Raw genomic sequence first — 17,650 nt, forward strand, 5'->3', positions numbered from 1 at the left:
TAAACAAAAACAAGAGAGCCAGAACCAGCATAAAAAGAAGAAGCTAGTGAGGAAGAAGCGGATTAACAGCTAAACTGTGACCTAATACATTTATTGTGCACACCAGGGAGCATACATCTGTTGTGATATCAAATAATTTACATCACCATATGAAATGGTTTTATTTTATTATTTTTTTTTTCATTTTCAAATTTTGAGCATTTTTAAAGGATTTGCAGAACAAACTTCATTAGTGGCGCCCCAAGGGGTGTCTGAGGGGGACCATGGGCACCCCACTGGTCCCCCCAGGGAATACCACACCCTACATACTGTACATCACATTCATGCTAATAAAAAAAACATACAATCATTTTCTTTAGTCAAGATATAAACGTTAGAGCACCCCTCCAAAGTACTTTAGTAAAACGTTGATAAATAATTATTTTAGTACATCAGTTTACATAATCATACCCAAGTTTAAATCCCAAAGGTTTGTGTGGATGTTTTTTTTAAACAGCAACAAATTTAAGTGTTATAAATTCTAAAGAACTGTTCCAATCCTAAGTACATATCAAAGCAAGTTCTTGGATGTGTACTAGCTCTGCCCGTTGCATCAAGGATGCATCTTTCTGAGGACTTGGGACTGCAAACTATCCCACAATGCATTGCGTTGCAAACCGTTATACTCCGAACAGCAGAGAAAGCTCATAACTGTAGTTTTATATCGGAAATGCAAACAAAGAAAAATAAAGTTGTCTGTTACTGTGAATAATTGTGTGTAACCTGTGAAATTTGCTGTGTATTTCATTTTATTTTTTCAGACTTGTCATGGTGCCTCAAAGTGCTAATTAGCTAAATCACTATCAAAATAAAAGCAGCTTTGTTTTGATGGAAAATAAGCTTTATTCTTCATTTAAAAGCAGAAATGCTGGTATTTTATCAGTTTTGATCAAAAGTGAACCAAATATAAACCTCTATATTAATAAATGTCAGACTTTTATTGTTGTCGTGTCATTTTGAGAACTGTAGCAACAAGCCATGATGCAACGGAGTACGGCTCTGCTCCAAACGTTGTCCTCATCCTCTCATTCTCGGTAGAAGGAACTTTCTGCTGTACTTGCCAAGAACATACTTGTCAAGTACACAAGAATGTGCCAGCATACTTGGGTACTGAGACACGACTAATATGAAATAAGAGTTGACTGTTTAGCACTGCCAGAACAAATGCAGCTTGTAGGGTCTCGCAATCCATGAGGGATCCATTTTGCGCAAGAGGACGCATTTCTGCAAATGTGCAAAGGAAGCACATCACTGCTGTGAGCCCCCCCATGAAAGATTTCCTGGGGTGCCACTGCTCAAAAGTGGTTTTGGACACCTGTAACCCTTCTGAGTCAGAAAGTGGGAGAAATATGCGACACCGTGGGAGGCGTTTGTGACCAGACTGCAAATAAAACTAATCATGACACTTTGGTTTTTAGAACTGATGCTAAATGTTCTGAAATGCTTCCAATGCACCATGTGACCTGGTCATTTCTATTAGTTATCTAGCAAAAGTCTAGAAAGTTCTCATTGATTTTGATAATGTAGCTGCTGTTAGAGACTTTTAACACCCCGGGTGTGTGTGTGTGTGTGTGTGTGTGTGTGTGTGTGTGTGTGTGTGTGTGTGTGTGTGTGTGTGTGTGTGTGTGTGTGTGTGTGTGTGTTTGTGTGTGTGTGTGTGTGTGTGTGTGTGTGCAACACATTTCATTAAATTGTTAATATCAAGGACGTTCAAAACTAAAATGTAAGTTTAAATGTTGTAGGACATTTTAGGGTCATTGATCATTAAAAATTCGCTCCAGTTGGGAGATTTTCAAGTCCCTCATTACGACTGTGGAGAAAACATTCCCGTCTAATTCTTTCTTTTTTTAATTGGATCATTGTTCTGAAATTACTCCAGTAAAGCATCTAAAAACAGACATAAATAGATTAGTTAATCAGGTCTGTGAGGTGAGCCGCTTCGAGGATTTATTTGCAGACACACCGGCTTTCGAATCCTCCTGGGGCTTTTTGCTGATTGACAGTAAACATTGTGCAAAGCGGTGACAGAGTGAGTCAAATTTCTGACAAGTCCAAATTAAGCCCTCAGGTTGGTTTACGATAGATCAGCTGATAACAGAAAAACAAAACATCACAGGCTGATGAAACGTGGAAAAGGAGGGTCATCTCTGGAAACGAGTCACCTTTAGCGTTCCCATCCTGTCAGAGCCATGCATGAAGAACCAGAAGCGCAGGTGACACAAACCAGTGCTGGCAGGAAACGGATTTATGGTCGTCACCTTGGCAACATCGCCCTCCCTCTGAGAGGCCGAGTGTACATACAGGAAGTTCCCCTCGCCACCTATGGGGACAAACACGGGCAAGACGTGTTGATGTGAGACATGACGGAAACATTTCACAGCCATGAGTGATGAAGCTGTAAAAGTAAAAGAAAAATCAGAGCTTTAATGGTGGGAAAGACATTTAATAACTCTTCCACATTAAATGTAACCAGAAGAGGATGGTAGTGGAACGGCCTCCAGCCAAACACATCTTAGCTAGACTCGGAGATGAAACGGCATCTGTGCAAAGCTAAACCAAAGTGGGAGTTTTCCACATGAGTTAGGAGGAATTATCACACAGCTTCCCACCACAACTCCGGATTCCTCTACAAAACAACGAGATGGAAGCAGATTCCTGTAAACAGTGTAACCAAAGAACAGCTGTTGATCCTTGGTGTTAACACCATCGGATAATGTAACTACAGACTATTTCTTTGTGTGTGTGTGTGTGTGTGTGTGTGTGTGTGTGTGTGTGTGTGTGTGTGTGTGTGTGTGTGTGTGTGTGTGTGTGTGAGAGAGAGAGAGAGAGAGAGAGAGAGCGCGTTATACAGATGGTCAGGTTCATTGATCTGCTCAGTGAATGGATCATAAGTCCTTCCAGCAGCGAATGGCCACATTCATCCCTCTGATCAGTAAACTCAACGAGCCAATAAGAAGCAACCACACTGTCGGCCAACACAAAGAGGAGTTACAGCTGTGTTTTCAAAGGGAGACAGATGCACCGTCGCCCATAAAGGAACACAGTTCTGTCCTCAGCTTTACGATCAGTCAGCAAAAAGGGGAAAGGTGATTCACAACGTCCTTAAAACGTCCAGGGGAATCACACGCAGTCAGGAATGATTTAGTATGCCTGCAGAAAAATATATCTAATGCATGAATTAAAAAGTGCAACTAAAATTATTCTTTTGATGAAAAAAATAACTCATAAAAACTGAAGAAAGAGTTTTAAAAGAAATTCTTTAAAGTGACAATGTGTAGTTTTTACCATTAATCTCTGGAAATATCCATCAAAATGTAGTTGTAAATGAATTAAAAGATGCCCAGTTATTGAAAAATATTGGCAGTTTCATAACATATAACCATAAAAATCTGTTCTACAGGGCGACGCCATATTGGATGCCATGTTTCCTTCAACAGAAGCCCGTGAGGACAAAATGCATTCACTGATTTGTAACAAATGGTTACAAAACTTTCATCATTAATAAACGCTGTTTTACTCATTTACCTCTTCACTCATTGCCAGTGATGAAAGGGAATCTGATGTTCTTGTTTTCTGCTAGAGGTTGCGCTTTCAGGGATTTTTGACCCTAATGGCCATCTGCTGGTAAGGTCTTACTCGAGCACAAAAATGCTGCTTGATTGCAAACATTTAGAAAAGTGCTGCCCCCCATCGCCAGGGAAGATACATGCTGTCACTGTAAGAAATGAACAATCCAGCTAGAAGAAATAGAAAAATTGAAATTTGAAAACTAAAATCAGTTAAAATAGGTTTTTCTAATTGTTCTCTCCTTAAACTAATCAGACACTTTCACACTGTTTAAAGCAGCAATACTGATTACATACCCTGTACTGTGGTATAATATAGAGTAGACCACATGTCTTTTTTGCTGACCACCATCATCATCATCATACATGTGTGTGTGTGTATATATATATAAAACAATTGCATTTTGTTCATTTTTACAATTAAGCACCAACAAACAAAGAAATAATTATATCTGCAGACAACGTGAACAAGTCCAGTGTTTTGCGGCTAATTTAAACCCATGCTGATGTTTATTTGGCTGATGTCATTAACCCTTCTGTCACACATTGCTGTGAACTTCCTGTTTACCTGCTGTCACCTACAGAAGCTCCACACGGAGCTGAAAACAGAAGATGTCACAGAGATGCAGATGCTGCTTGTTCTTAATTCTGGGAAATGATTTATCTGACAGCACTATTAATATTTCACCATAGCTGCATGGACTGTTCACTTGCTGTTCACTCAGTGATTTCCTTCTGAAGTTGGTCTATGGAGAGGAAATCAAAGAGGACGGTGGTGAGAAACAGCAGGGCTTTTGCTTGTTCTTCTGAGCAAGTTCTGTGTCAAACCTTTTATTTTGTGGAGCGATTTGGAGATTTTTCCTGAGCAAAAACAGATTTTTTGTTCATTATTGAGTCAGCAGCAAAGCGCATGCAGACCTGGACTGTGGTCTGATGAAGGTCCGGCTCCTGGTGTCTCCGTTTTGTGATCGAACCTCCAATCGAAGTCATCATCAGAGTCCTGAATGATCTGGCACCTCTCCTCCCAGCTGTCCTTCACGTTGAAGTCACAAGCACCGGGTGAGTCGTAAATGAAGTCTGCAAGAGAAAAAAACAATCACAATACGTGTGGATTGGAAGTTTTGCTGATGTGATGGGTTTGGTCTGATCTGAACTCACCGCAGTCCATCTCATCAGATTCATCAGCACAGTCGGCGTGACTGTCACACACCAGGTGGGACTCGACGCAGCCGCCGCCGTGACACACAAAGTCAGTGACAGCAGGACAGCCGCCCGGCTCCACCTGACCTGAAACACACATGAGTGTTAAACACACCGAAAACACGGATCGTCTAATGAAGAAGACCTTATGTAATTTAATTAAATGTAAAATGTTCATGTATAGCACAAAAAAGATAACTTTTTAAGGTGACCTTAACTATTTTAATAAATAACGGTTGTGATTTAACAAAAATTAGTTCACCCTTACATTGCAGTTTCAGATTGTGATTACCAGGGCAAATAAAAAAAATAAAAAATATGTCGGGGGGGGGGGGGGGGGGGGGTACTGGGTGCATGCAGCTTCCTTCTTTTTTCCTCTTCAGCCCAAATGAAGCACAAACGACACACTGAGCCGTTGCTGTCCCCTGGCAAATTATTAAAAACTCCTAAAAATGGGATTTGGGTTCACCAAGGATGCTTAGTGTAGGTTTACATTTATTACATTTGATGTCAGTTAAAAAGTTTTGTTAAATGCATTTTAGTTGAATCTCATATAAAAGTTTTAGCTGGTGTTTACTAGGGCCAAGAATTGTTTTTTTGAGTGAAGCTCCTCTATTTCAGGACAAAAACATCGGTCCAGTTTTCACTTAAGGTGAAACCGCAGGAGCAAAAACTCATCAGGACAGTCAAAGCAATCAGAAACTGCATGCATAAATCTACGTTACGCTCATCTGTGCAGATGTTTGTGCAACGTCAACAGCAGAGACGTGTAAAAAACCTAGGAGGCTGTCTGGGGTAAAACCATTTCTGAGGGAACTGAAAACCCATTTTAGCATCATTTGAAGTCGATTGAGGTCATGTGTGTCTCTGTAATGGTTTGTTTGTCATGCACACACACACACACTTGACTGCGGATCAGTATTTATCTGTAAGTGTGTTCAGATCTGTCTCGGACATAAACACCAACTAGAATCTGTCAGCGAGTAATTCACACAGGAAGGACCACCAGGTTTTCCCCCAGTGGACAACTCACACCTCAAACTATCAGCTGGAAACATCTGGACAAAACTCCACAGCATCATCCCACAGAAAATATGAGGAATATCGAAATAAATGATTTTTAACACTACTCTCATTTATTTGCACCTGCAAAGTATAATAAGAATAATATAAAAGTACATTTTGGTAGTACAGTACCACTTTGGAAGTACAGTTTGAAATGTTAATGAATGAATGAATGCCACCTGACAAAAAGAAGAAGCTATGAGAATGACTCGTATTCTCTCAGAGTTTGTGTGCAAATGTTTCCAGAACTAAAGCGACTGGTCACTTCAGGGGGACAGATTTCAGCTCCAAGGTTACAATCAAGGCAGAAAAATATGAAGTTTCTCGCAAAACATTCAACTCAGCAACATTTTTTATGGTTTTAAAAAGTCATAGATTCAATTTTAAGAGGTACATTTTGCAATGTCCCTTTAAAGTTAATTGGTTTCTGCTAATAAAATGTGTGTTTGTTGAGGGAAAAAAATTATAATTTCAATTCTTGGTGCCCCAGGTGCCCAGTGCATGATGGGAAATGTCTGCATTTGACTGGATATTATGGCTCAGATCAGAATGTCACATAAAATATAGATCTGGAGAGTTTTTGTTTCAATTTGTCAGGTTTACAAAACATAACAGAATTTAAGAACCTGTTTGCAATGGTGCCCCCAAGGGGTGGCCAGGGATGGCCAGGGGTGGCCCTGGCCCCCACCTAGGAAATTGCTGCCCCCCCCCCCCAGCAAATGCCACTGGTAATAAATCATATTAATGTTCACTCAAATCATAAATTGATATTATTTATTCAAGATATAATTGTAAAACAAAATAAAAATAATACAATTAATGAGTAAAGAAATAATCAAAATGAAAAAAATAATAGACATGTTTCTGCTGCTTACCATTTAAAAAAAGTTTTTATCCATAATTTTTTGTGAACACAGCAATAGGTGAATTAAACAAAAAACTGTTTTATTTTGAAGTAACATTTTAAAGGACAAATGTATTTTTCTAAAAATTTTGTGTTTGTAAAATTTAAGTTAAATGTTTTAGACACGTACTGATTTTTTAAAAAAATAAAAATTAATAAAGCAGCAATGGAATATATCCCCACAAGATAAACTCCCCCAGAGTTACAACGAGGACCAATTTGGTGTGCCACCCCAAAAAAATTCTTTGGCCCCATTTGGCCACCTGCATCAAATTTTTTCTGGAGGCACCCCTGCCTGTTTGATATAGAATCATTAAGAGACGTGTACCGCCTACCTGGACTACAGTCGATGAACTCCAGGTCGTCCAGCGCTGCTCCTCCGCTCACGTCCATCGATCGAATCCCCTCAAAGATCACCTCAAACCTCCTCAGGTTCCTCAGAGGGACTTCTGCTCGGTTCCACTTGTTTCCCTGGTGCCCCGTTTTGTTCCACATCTCCATTAAGCTGTTCTCCGTCTGCGAGGAGGAGATGACAAAAAAGAAGAGACAATCATGTGGCGTCACTGTTGTGGATTTAACAAATGGTTTCAACGCTGTAGCGACGATTACTGTCAGGGATTCATCCTTCAAACCCACAGTCACGTGTCATCATGGAATACTGTTTGGGAAAACCGAGGTGAAAGTAACTTTGCGAATTCCATCCAAAAGAAGTCATTCAAACCTCATTAATGTTACACGGTTGTAATAATTTCATTGCCTTGAGCTCTACTAATGGGTTTCTCCCGTACCACATGTGGAACATATGAACAGGCAAATCTGAACGTAGTCTTCTGTAAGCCCTCTGCTTTTCTTCCCATCATGCATCTCAAGCTCTAAATCACAATTAATACAGCAAATGTGACTTTAAAAAGGGACTTTGTGGATGTATTTTTTTATGAGGCAGTACTTCCCCTGTGCTTTTTATGTCACATAAAGAGCATCAGTGAGACATTTACAGAGACACCATGTTCTAAAGACCTCCAGCATGAACCTGGAAGATGAAGGAAACCTTTCTGCAGCAATTATTTTGTACACATCAGTGTTTGTGATTACAGATCATACCCTGTAATCTGCTGAATCGATTTTCTTATTGCCTTTATTACCGAACATCCTCTTTAATGAGGACATGATGTGATAGTCTTCACAAATAGTTTGTCTTGTCAATATATTTCTGAGCGGCTTTGATCCAAAACAACTCAAATATTAGCCAACTTTAGAAGTTTGGGTAATAATTAGCCACACTCTGGCAATAATTGTTAACTGACAACTGGGTCTTTTTAGGCCTGTTTCAACTACCAGAATATCCGGGTTATTTTCCGGACCTTTACAGTGTGTGCTTGTCTGTTTTTTCCCCCATGTCCTGCCCGCCTGTAAAGCATTCAGAATTGGTGTCTGAGTGCCGAAGACAAGTCTTACAGTTTTACTCTCACAGGTGCAGCAGTGCAGCTCCAGCTATAACGCCTCACCTGATACCAACATTTTATTATGGATGTTGTCAGTTGTTTTACAGCCCAACAGACATAGAGATGAGCTTGAAAGCGAACGGGGGAGAGGAAAGGAAGAGGTGGCAGAAAAAATTCCCAAAAATAAACAATGAAGGATGTGCAAGAATCTGGTTCTAGGCCCGCAGAAAAAGTGGGAGAGACAAAAGGGACACAAAAATATAGAATCAAAATATCACTGCATCAACAACATGAGGAGATTAAAAAGTGACATTTTTTGCTGAAAAACACACGGGAATAATTCTTGTTGCATTTATCCCTAGATTATGTGTCAAAAACACCGGGTCCATACTCGTGAGAGCACCATGTGAGCACTTGTGTGCGTACACGTGCTTGTGTATGTAAGGTTTAGCTATAGTGAGCCTGAGTCACGCTCACCTACTTCCGGATCACGAGTCCCCAGAAGAACGAAAAAATGAATGCAAGTCAACGGCGCTAAAAATGCTATTTTCTAATTCCGCTTGTTTTGTGCCATGGATTTCACATATGATGTCCGTGAATTTTAAAGACACATTTTGATACCAAGAACGTGTTTATTTTCAAATGGGGGGAAACACTATTTTAGGTTTTGTGTGCAAATAAGTCCAGGACTACAAATGCGCTTCACGGAAGTGACGTCATCAAACCAGACAGAGAGAAAACTGAGGGAAAATGGCTGTAAGTTCAGCAAACTTCCCATAGGAGGAAAAAACCACCATAAATCTGGTCATTTGGTTAGTAGCAGCTACTTTGGGGAGAGGAGATTATGTGTTGACGTCACATATGCGACGTGCTGATTTCTAGTTTGTAGTCATGCTAATTATGAACTTTTGTAAGCTGATAAATCTCAAATTAAGGGGCTGGCGTGGTTGAAACACCCATCATTACTTTTCATTTAAATTGCAGTACAACATATGTGTGATCCAGGGCGTGAGGCTAAGCGGATTAGAAAATAGCATTTTTAGCCCCGTTGACTTGCATTCATTTTTTTGTGCTTCCGGGGACCCATGATGCGGAAGTAGACTTAGGCTCCCTATAGGAGAGACCAATAGTGAGTGTGAGGGGCCACAGACCTGCCCCAAAAGACCTGTGGAACATGGAGAAGTTCTACCTCCAGAGAGTTTCATAAAAATCATACCTCTGTTTTTAAGGCACTCCTGAAAACCCACCTCTTTACCCTGGCTTTTGATACCTTGTGAGATGTTGGTTTCTATTTTTTATTTTATTTTAGCTGTTTTAGGTGATTCAATGCGGTTTTATCAAGTTTTATCAAGTTTTTATTTTTTAATATAGGGCCATTTTAATTTTATGTATCATGTGTTTTATTTATCTTTGCTGTTTTCTGTTTAGTCAATTGTTTTAATGTATTTTCTGTACAGCACTTTGTTCCTGTGCTGGGTCTTTTAAAGTGCTTTATAAATAAAACTGGATTGGATTGGATTGGATCCAGAGTTTTCTCCCGGAGAATTCCCAGGAAGCTCAACACCAGAGCACGAAACACGCTGGTGAATTTCATGAATCTAATATTTTCTGCTATAGTTGTAAAAACCTATAATCTCTGCTAATCTGACTAAGAGCAGGACTGTAATGTTTCGTGATTAATTCAGATTCGGGGAGGGAGAATCAGTTCCAGCTGTGTGAAACTTTGATGACCTCACATCTGACCAAGAGTAAAATCCTTAAGAGATCATGAGATATTACATTTGGTGTGTTTAAAGCAGATGACCAGAGGCTCGACTGCAGGGAGGAGAGTTTTTCTCTTTTGTGCAGAAAACCAGAGGACAGTCAAAGTCAAACCCTGCTCTGTGGTTTGAAAGCCTATTAAAATGCACCCTTGGGTGAGGCTCGTCTCCTCCGCATGTGGAGCCCCGACTTGAAATAATCTTGTTACTGAGAGAGAAGAGTGCAGATTAATAGTCGGCGTTGCAGCAGGAGTCATCAAGATTTATGTCGTGGAGCGAAAGCTTGATCTATAAAGCGACAGGCCTGAGTGTGATACATTCAGCATATCACTCGATCAGTTTCAGGCTCTTTGTTCAGAAGTCAGATTGCCAAAAGTGATTGTAAACACGTTGCTTTATTTCTTTATGATATGTGAAAAAAATGGCAAAAAGGAAGCTAAATAAAACAAAGTTTGTCACATAAATGCATTACCACTTAGCTAAAATCCCACTTTATTTTATGGCAGCTGTTTTTTCTTCTGATTCACCTTCAGATCAGAGCAATGTTGTGTTCCTCTGCTAAGTTTAAAAAACGACAGAGGACATTACTTAGATTCTTTGTTTATAAATCAAAACCACGCTCTTGTTTTTAGAGTAGTCACGCCACATTTAACGTGAGTAAAACATCCGCTCTATGGCTGAGTGGGAGACGTTTATTTACCATAACTCAAAGCCACATTTGAACCCACAGAGATAAGTGAGCAAACGTGCAAACGACAGTCATCATAACAGCAAGATGATTCATAATGCATCTAAGGGTAAGGAAGAGGGTCTAATTTTACTAAGTATTTCCAAGAGCAAAGTACGGATTATTGTTTAGTTGTGCTTATAGGGAGATTTTAGGTGTGGTTCGCTCATTGAATCAATGCCTTTGGTCTATGGTAGGAATGAACGCCTTGCAAGCCTTGGATCAGCACGAACAACACAGCAGGATTTGGAGTCTTGCTTACTGATATTTGGATAGGCTAACAGGAACACAACTCTACCACTGGTTTGCAACGTTGATGTTTTATTTCCACAAATAAGACAAGCCTGGAGGAGTTCTCCTGTGTGGTGGAGCTGCTAATGCTTATGGTTAGCTTCTGCTAGTCGAGTCATTCTCTGCTGTTTCCTGGACGCTAAACCAAGTCAAGATGGGTGAATCATGAATGTTAAGTGACAGTGTGATGTAGATCAGTCAGGATTTTCAGATCCTAGAGTTTCACTGTCTGTTTTCTATCTGAAACTAATGCAGCACATAGGTGTAGGAGACTGTTTTTATGTTCAGACTGCATGAACAGTTCAGAGTAACCAATCATAATCAGAAAAAAATCATTAAAATCCTTTTTCAGAGTTCTACACCTTTACAAAGGTCAAAATGATTATGATTGTTCTGTATAATTCTCTTTAAGACATAAAACTCTTATTTCCTGCAGATTTTTTACAGATGTAAGGTGTGGATCAACTATTTGGTAGTGGTTTATTGCAGCACGTGTAAAATAAAGAAGCTCAAAGGATCTTTTCTGTCTGGTTCAATAAAAACACATTTCTATGGTTGTTTATATGATAAGTTAATTTTTAGATGATGATTATTTCACCAAAAAAAAAAGCCAAACGACCAGTTTCCTTAAAAAAAATAATGGATTTTGTGTAAAACTGAAATAATATGAAAACATATGGCATTATGTCATTCTTTCTCAATAAAAACAAAAGATCCTAAAAATCATGCAGAATTTTTCACCGAAGCACTTTTTACTAATTGTCTTATCCTTCCTGGTGATCTACAGCTATGCCCTCTCTTAATGTCCATGGTCCAACATTCTTATGAGGCCTAATGTTCTATTTTCTCTTGTGTGAAACAGTCCACCCACATTAATCATCTGCTTCTCAGAAAGTCACATAATCAATCACAGAGCCACAGGGCCCGACTTAAATACTATTAAAACCCCATCATTTACATTTCTAACATGGTGTCAGAATCCAGATTTAGGATGGGATCAATAGCAATGAGAGTTTATGCAATGAGTGAATTAAAAACAGCACAAATCAATAGAACATCAACGTACACCGGTGTTAGGGTAGGAGTGAGGGAAACACAAGGAGAACACGCTTTACAGAAGGTATTTTGGCCATTTTAAAGTGTTTATGTTTAAAAGTTTCATAAAAATCATAATAACTCAATGCTTCTCAGGATTGATAAGCTAATGGCTAGTCTCAAATCTTTAAAATTTCACATCAAATGAGTAATAATTTGAATATCCAAATTGTAATTACAGATAGCTGGAATATGGCTTTAGTTTTATTTATCTGAAATAATAACAGTTGAATTTGAGTTTACTCTGGTAAGAATTCAGTTTCTACTGCCATAATTCCCAGTCCAGACAGGAAGAATGCGTTTGTGATTAGGAAATGAACCCAATACACATGAATGGGAAATGTGTCATAATTCATTTTAGGAAGAATTCCTATTATGGATATCCTAAATTACAATTTCTACTAGTAACAGCATTGCTGTTGATATTTTCATTTGCAATTTATACTAATAAAAACATATTATTGTTATATAAAAAGGGAATTACAAAGAGGTCCAATTGTTGATTAAATGTTAAAATGGTTTGCCACAGAAGGTCTTGGGACAAAAATCTACCACTTTTCAAACCAACCTGACTTTTAATCTGTGACTTGCACACAGAACTACTCATTACCAGTCCTGTAGCTGGTGTGCATACAGATACAATCCTTTTATTCACATTGCCAGAAGGAGGAACAATTCTGCACTAAACACCTTGACCCCCAGTCACCCTGACAAAGTAAAATGTTGACAGAACACAGACAGCTGAATGAAAACTGAACAACTGCAGAATTCATGTGGTTAGCAGCTGCATTCATCTCCTGAACCACACAGACTTAATGCTTTACAAGCATGAAGCCTTGAAAACTGGCAGGACTGGACTTTATCCATATTCCCTGTGGGACAAATAAAGCTTTTCTGATTTCTGATGTTAGGGTGGGGCTCCTCTCAATGGCCTCCCCACCCCCCCATCCCTCCCCTCCACCCTCTACAACCCCCCAATAGATCTGAGACTGGAGGAAAACTGTCAGCTTCATCCCACTTTCAGACTGAAGGGCAGATATGATGATATGATGGCATATCTGTGAATATTAGCATAATTAAAGATAGTCAGGCTTTAATTCTGATGGCGCGTAACCATAGCAACCATGACTGAAATACAGCAGCTGGTCTCGTAAACTATAATTGACTGAAACAGATTCTTCTTATCACCTCTGTGTACGGATTAAAGTCTTTCATCCGAATCATTTTTACCTTGATCAGCAGCCGTATGGTTCCTGTGGCTTTATGGGAAATGTAGTACCAGAAGGAGAGCTTGCAGATGGCGCTGGACTCTCTCCAAACAGAGCTTTTAATGTGAGCTTTATCACCTTTCAGTCCCACAGGCGTCGCTTCCAGATAGATAAAATGACCTACAGGGGTAGAAAAGAGAAGGGGTGATGGAGGAGGGGAGCAAAGAGATTATTTCTTTTCTCTCTCACTCTTTAGAGTCCCAGACAAATTACAGCAAGGTCAGGAGGAGTGTGTGCTGGAGGAGGGAGGGTCAGGGGGTCGCTGAGTAATCTCAAACATGTCCTTTACTGTGTCACTGGCTTCTGACACAGGGAAGCACTTCAGGTTAGAAAATTAGATCAAAAACTGAGCCTGAGTGGAATCTCAAAGGGAGGATGCTTCCTCTTTTTTAGGTTATTCTGGACACAAAATAAATCCAGATTTCTTGTTTTGTATGTGTTTGTCTGTAAGGATTTCACAAACTGAAAGCCCTAGCATGTTTCACTTGCTTGCCTTGGGGCATTTTGTGCATTAAAGAGGCAACAATTCAATCCAAGAGGCCAGAACGGTCTGAGACTCATGCAGCTGCTCTAGATATTCACTCCATCTTTCTTTTATTTATCGACTCATTGATTTTCCAGAAAACACACATAGACACTGACTCCACACAGAAAGATTTGCTGAGATTTCATTTGATGCGAGTAAACAAAGTGTCAATTTGGTTTTATGGCATCCTTAAAAGGAGAACTAGGCAGTTTTGGCTTTCTTTTAGCACCTCCAGTGTCTGTTTGTAGAACCGAAAGTAAAACCTTTCTCTTCACTGCGTTCGTCTTTTTAACACCTTAATCTAACAGCTAAAATGTCTCCCCAGCCTTCATTAGTGTCTACAGGAGTGATTAATCACTAAATTAAACTAATAGGCTGTGCTCATGATGTAAAACCATCAATATACATATATGGACAATGGGTTTCCATAGGCTCCAATAATAAGTTTTTGTACTAAAATGGGAGGTGGCCACCACCGCCATTTTGACCGTGTCACAGGTTCCGTCAAGTCCAGACAATTCCATAAAAGGGAAGAGAGGTGGAGCTGAGGGTGGGGCTGTATGGCTGGGATCAACTGACGACACCCGGTCAAACTAGCTACAAGCTAACCTGAAGCTAACCCAAAGCTAATGCGGAGGTGGGAGCTAAGCTAACGGAGGTAGCAACCTAGCTACAACCGGAGTTAACTGTGCACAACACCAGAGCCTCTGAGTCAGAGATACGCCGGGCTGACCGCTGGGTAAAACCGGGTGGAACACAGACGTCTCCGAGACCTCCACAAGCCGGCAGCCGCACAGCAGACAAGCGCCGCTGCGATCTGAGATGCGCAGAGCTGCCGCTGGGGAGAACCGGGTGGAAAGGTTTCCATCCCAGAGCTCCACAAGCCGGAGACAGGAGCCGCGATCAGACAGAGATGCGCCGAGCTACGGGGAGGCGAGAACGGGTGGAAAACAGAGGTCTCCCGAGAGCTCCACAAGCCAATAGTCGGAACCCAGCTCCACCAACATGTTATATTTCAACCCATTTTCTAAAATGCAGCATTATGTTAAATGCACTGGGTTTTACCCTATTACATTTAAATTTCATGGTTAAACAGTACATGTTAAAATCTAAGCTCAGCTCGGCAGTGACCTAAAATACATAAATATAATTTTACTTACAGAAAAAAATGAAGTGGAGACTCCTTGGATGCTCTTTTAGTGCAATTAATGCCACAGCAAGTCATTTTGTCCAACAATTGCACTAAAAATATCCAAAAAAGAATACACAAACACAGAGACTCAAAATGCCGGATCAGTTTCCAAGCTAGACCGAGACTCTACTGAGGCCTTTCCCCGGAGCTAGCTCTGTGGTCACGTGGGTCTGATGCTCATTAATTATACAGAATTTTAGGCTTTTAATACACTTAAACAGAAGAGTGAGAAAAAAATGCACCCCCCTCAGAGTTGTCATGAGTGTAAACTAGATGATTGAAACGAAAAACATGTTTTGGTACCAGGCTGTAAACATGTTTATTTCTGCTGTGAAATTGGTATTTTTAACATGGGAGTCAATGAGGATTTGCTCACTTCTGACACCAGCCGCCAGTGGATGAGGGTGGAACTGCAATTTTTGGTACATCCGGGTTGAGACCAATTTCTAAGCCGCATTGTGGGGGCTTGTGTAAAACATGCAGGAAATGTGCTGGAAGCAGACTGCAGGTATGTCAGCTTCACTTGTCCCAGCAGAGCAACCCGCCAGTCTGAAGTTGCAAGTGGAATATTCTGGCCACAGGGGGCAATAGGGGCTGGGTGACCTTTCATTAACCCTGTAAAGGGTCATTTTAGCACATACTGGCTCAAGAAAACAATTTAAAAATATGAAAACGTTCCTAAGTATCCCTTTAAAGTCTCTATTTTGCAAAGTTAATGTTCACAAAATATTTAGTTTCAAATCTCAGGTGATTTGTCTTTTGTGTCTTTTTTAACTGAGAACCAGCAACTTTATAGGGTTAATTTCATTGGTATTGTAAGAATTTTTATTAGAAATTTCCACAAACGCGTTTTCCGAGGACAGCTGCTCCCCACAGGGATGGATCAAAAGTGGAGATTTTCACCAAGGTGTGATGATTTGTTATTTAATCATTTAATAATTTAAGCAAAAACGTTTTTGTTTGTTTCCTGGATTCACAATAAAAGCTTTAAAGGAGACATACTATGCAAAACTCACTTTTAGCATGCGCGGCCATGTGACTCTCTATTGCCTCTATAAACACTCCAAATGTGAAAAAAGGGTTGTCAATCTGTTTTATGTCAGTGTTTGGTTTATGTGCCTAAAACAAGCGGATTCAAAAAGTCCCCGCTTGTGATGTCACAAACGGAGACATTTGCATAACACCAGGCTGGAGAAGTAGTGGCTCTTCTGCAAGCCCCTTCGTTTAATCGGAGCTTCTCAGCTTATAGTAGCAGCCTGAGCGGCGATGGGTGGGCGTGGCAAGCTCCTGCATATTTTCTTAAAGTGACAGACACCTGAAACAGCTCATTCTGGAAGGTACTGAAAATGTCCAGGATAAAACAGCTGAAGTTGCTTTATCTGAGAGATTTTTGTAAAGAACATCATGAACAAGTTTGGTATTGGCCACAGAACTAATACAACTAGGGACAAAGTCATAATATATCTTCGTTAAATTGATTAAACACTGCTTGACTTTTATTCTGAAAGTATCAGGCTATTTTGCAGGTTTTCTTTATTGCAAGAAAATTGCAAAATATGACTGAGTCTGATTCCAGTGGAATGGGTCTATCTGATTCCTGCTTTTTTCCATTCAAACACCAGTTAAACTAGAAGAGTTTGCTGAAGCTTAAACCCAGACAGGTGCAGTAATATTCAGGTTCTTGCAATATAATTTATATTTCTGCTAGTTTATTCATACGTACAGCTTATTACCATGGATTAGGTTAATGGGATTTCAGTCTTGCATTGATAACCTGCTGTACATCCACATATTGTGAAATAGATCATTGATTTTGTCTGTGCTCTGAATTAAACATTGTGCAGAACCACTGCTGCCGTTTGCTGTGAGACAACTGGATCAGTGTAATTATGGTTCTATCTATGAAGTCTGCCAGAAGTCAATATACAGTCATAGATTTATAAATCAAAACTAAAAGACTTGAAAATAGAGAAAACAATCAGAAAATATGCTAAATTCAATTAAGAAAGACAAATACCATTTTCGTCCATCAGTGTGTGATCATATGGAGGCCGTATGCTTTGAACTGATCCGGTACGGAGAGCCCAGTCAAAGTTATCAGCCAGCGAGCTCTTCCAACCACAGCGACCGCTCTCGAAAGAGCATGACGTCCCACAATCCTTTTCATCGGTGCCATCTCCACAATCATCTGTGAAGTCACAACTCTGCTCTGGTGTGAAACACCTGCCATTTTCACACCCAACAGTGCCTGCTGGACAAAACCCTGGGAATAGAAAACAAAAGGCTTCAAGCCACTGTGCATGTTTTTATAGCAGGATTTATGAGAAAAACTGTGAATATTTACACATGTGTTAACAGCTTTTATTTAAAAAGATAAATTAATCTCAGGGTAAACTAATAACAGATTCAATAACTACAAAAACTTGTTTTGTCAAACATAGTTTAACAAATCAGGTTTTGTCTTTTAAACCCCAAAGAAAAGCCAAATGATAATCCAGGGCATGACTTTGTAACACGCTTTAAATGTTTATTTTACTGGTGATCACACCTTTGCTTGTAAGGTTATTGAATGCAT

The 17,650-nt window shown here is 39.8% G+C and overlaps 1 protein-coding gene across 2 annotated transcripts in view; it reads right to left on the reverse strand.

Moving 5' to 3' along the window:
- Window positions 1-17,650, reverse strand: part of malrd1 (MAM and LDL receptor class A domain containing 1) — a 60,932-nt gene that overhangs the window by 16,744 nt on the left and 26,538 nt on the right. For both annotated transcript variants that reach the window (XM_054751494.2, XM_015954646.3), the window contains exons 19-24: window positions 17,093-17,338; window positions 13,320-13,477; window positions 7,110-7,290; window positions 4,764-4,892; window positions 4,524-4,682; window positions 2,202-2,359 (exon numbers count right to left, since the gene is read on the reverse strand). In XM_054751494.2, the coding sequence (XP_054607469.2) occupies window positions 2,202-2,359; window positions 4,524-4,682; window positions 4,764-4,892; window positions 7,110-7,290; window positions 13,320-13,477; window positions 17,093-17,338 (1,031 nt within the window). The remainder of the gene's footprint in view (window positions 1-2,201; window positions 2,360-4,523; window positions 4,683-4,763; window positions 4,893-7,109; window positions 7,291-13,319; window positions 13,478-17,092; window positions 17,339-17,650) is intronic.

The sequence above is a fragment of the Nothobranchius furzeri genome, chromosome 7 (genome assembly GCF_043380555.1).
Source record: "Nothobranchius furzeri strain GRZ-AD chromosome 7, NfurGRZ-RIMD1, whole genome shotgun sequence".
Lineage (NCBI taxonomy): Eukaryota > Metazoa > Chordata > Actinopteri > Cyprinodontiformes > Nothobranchiidae > Nothobranchius > Nothobranchius furzeri.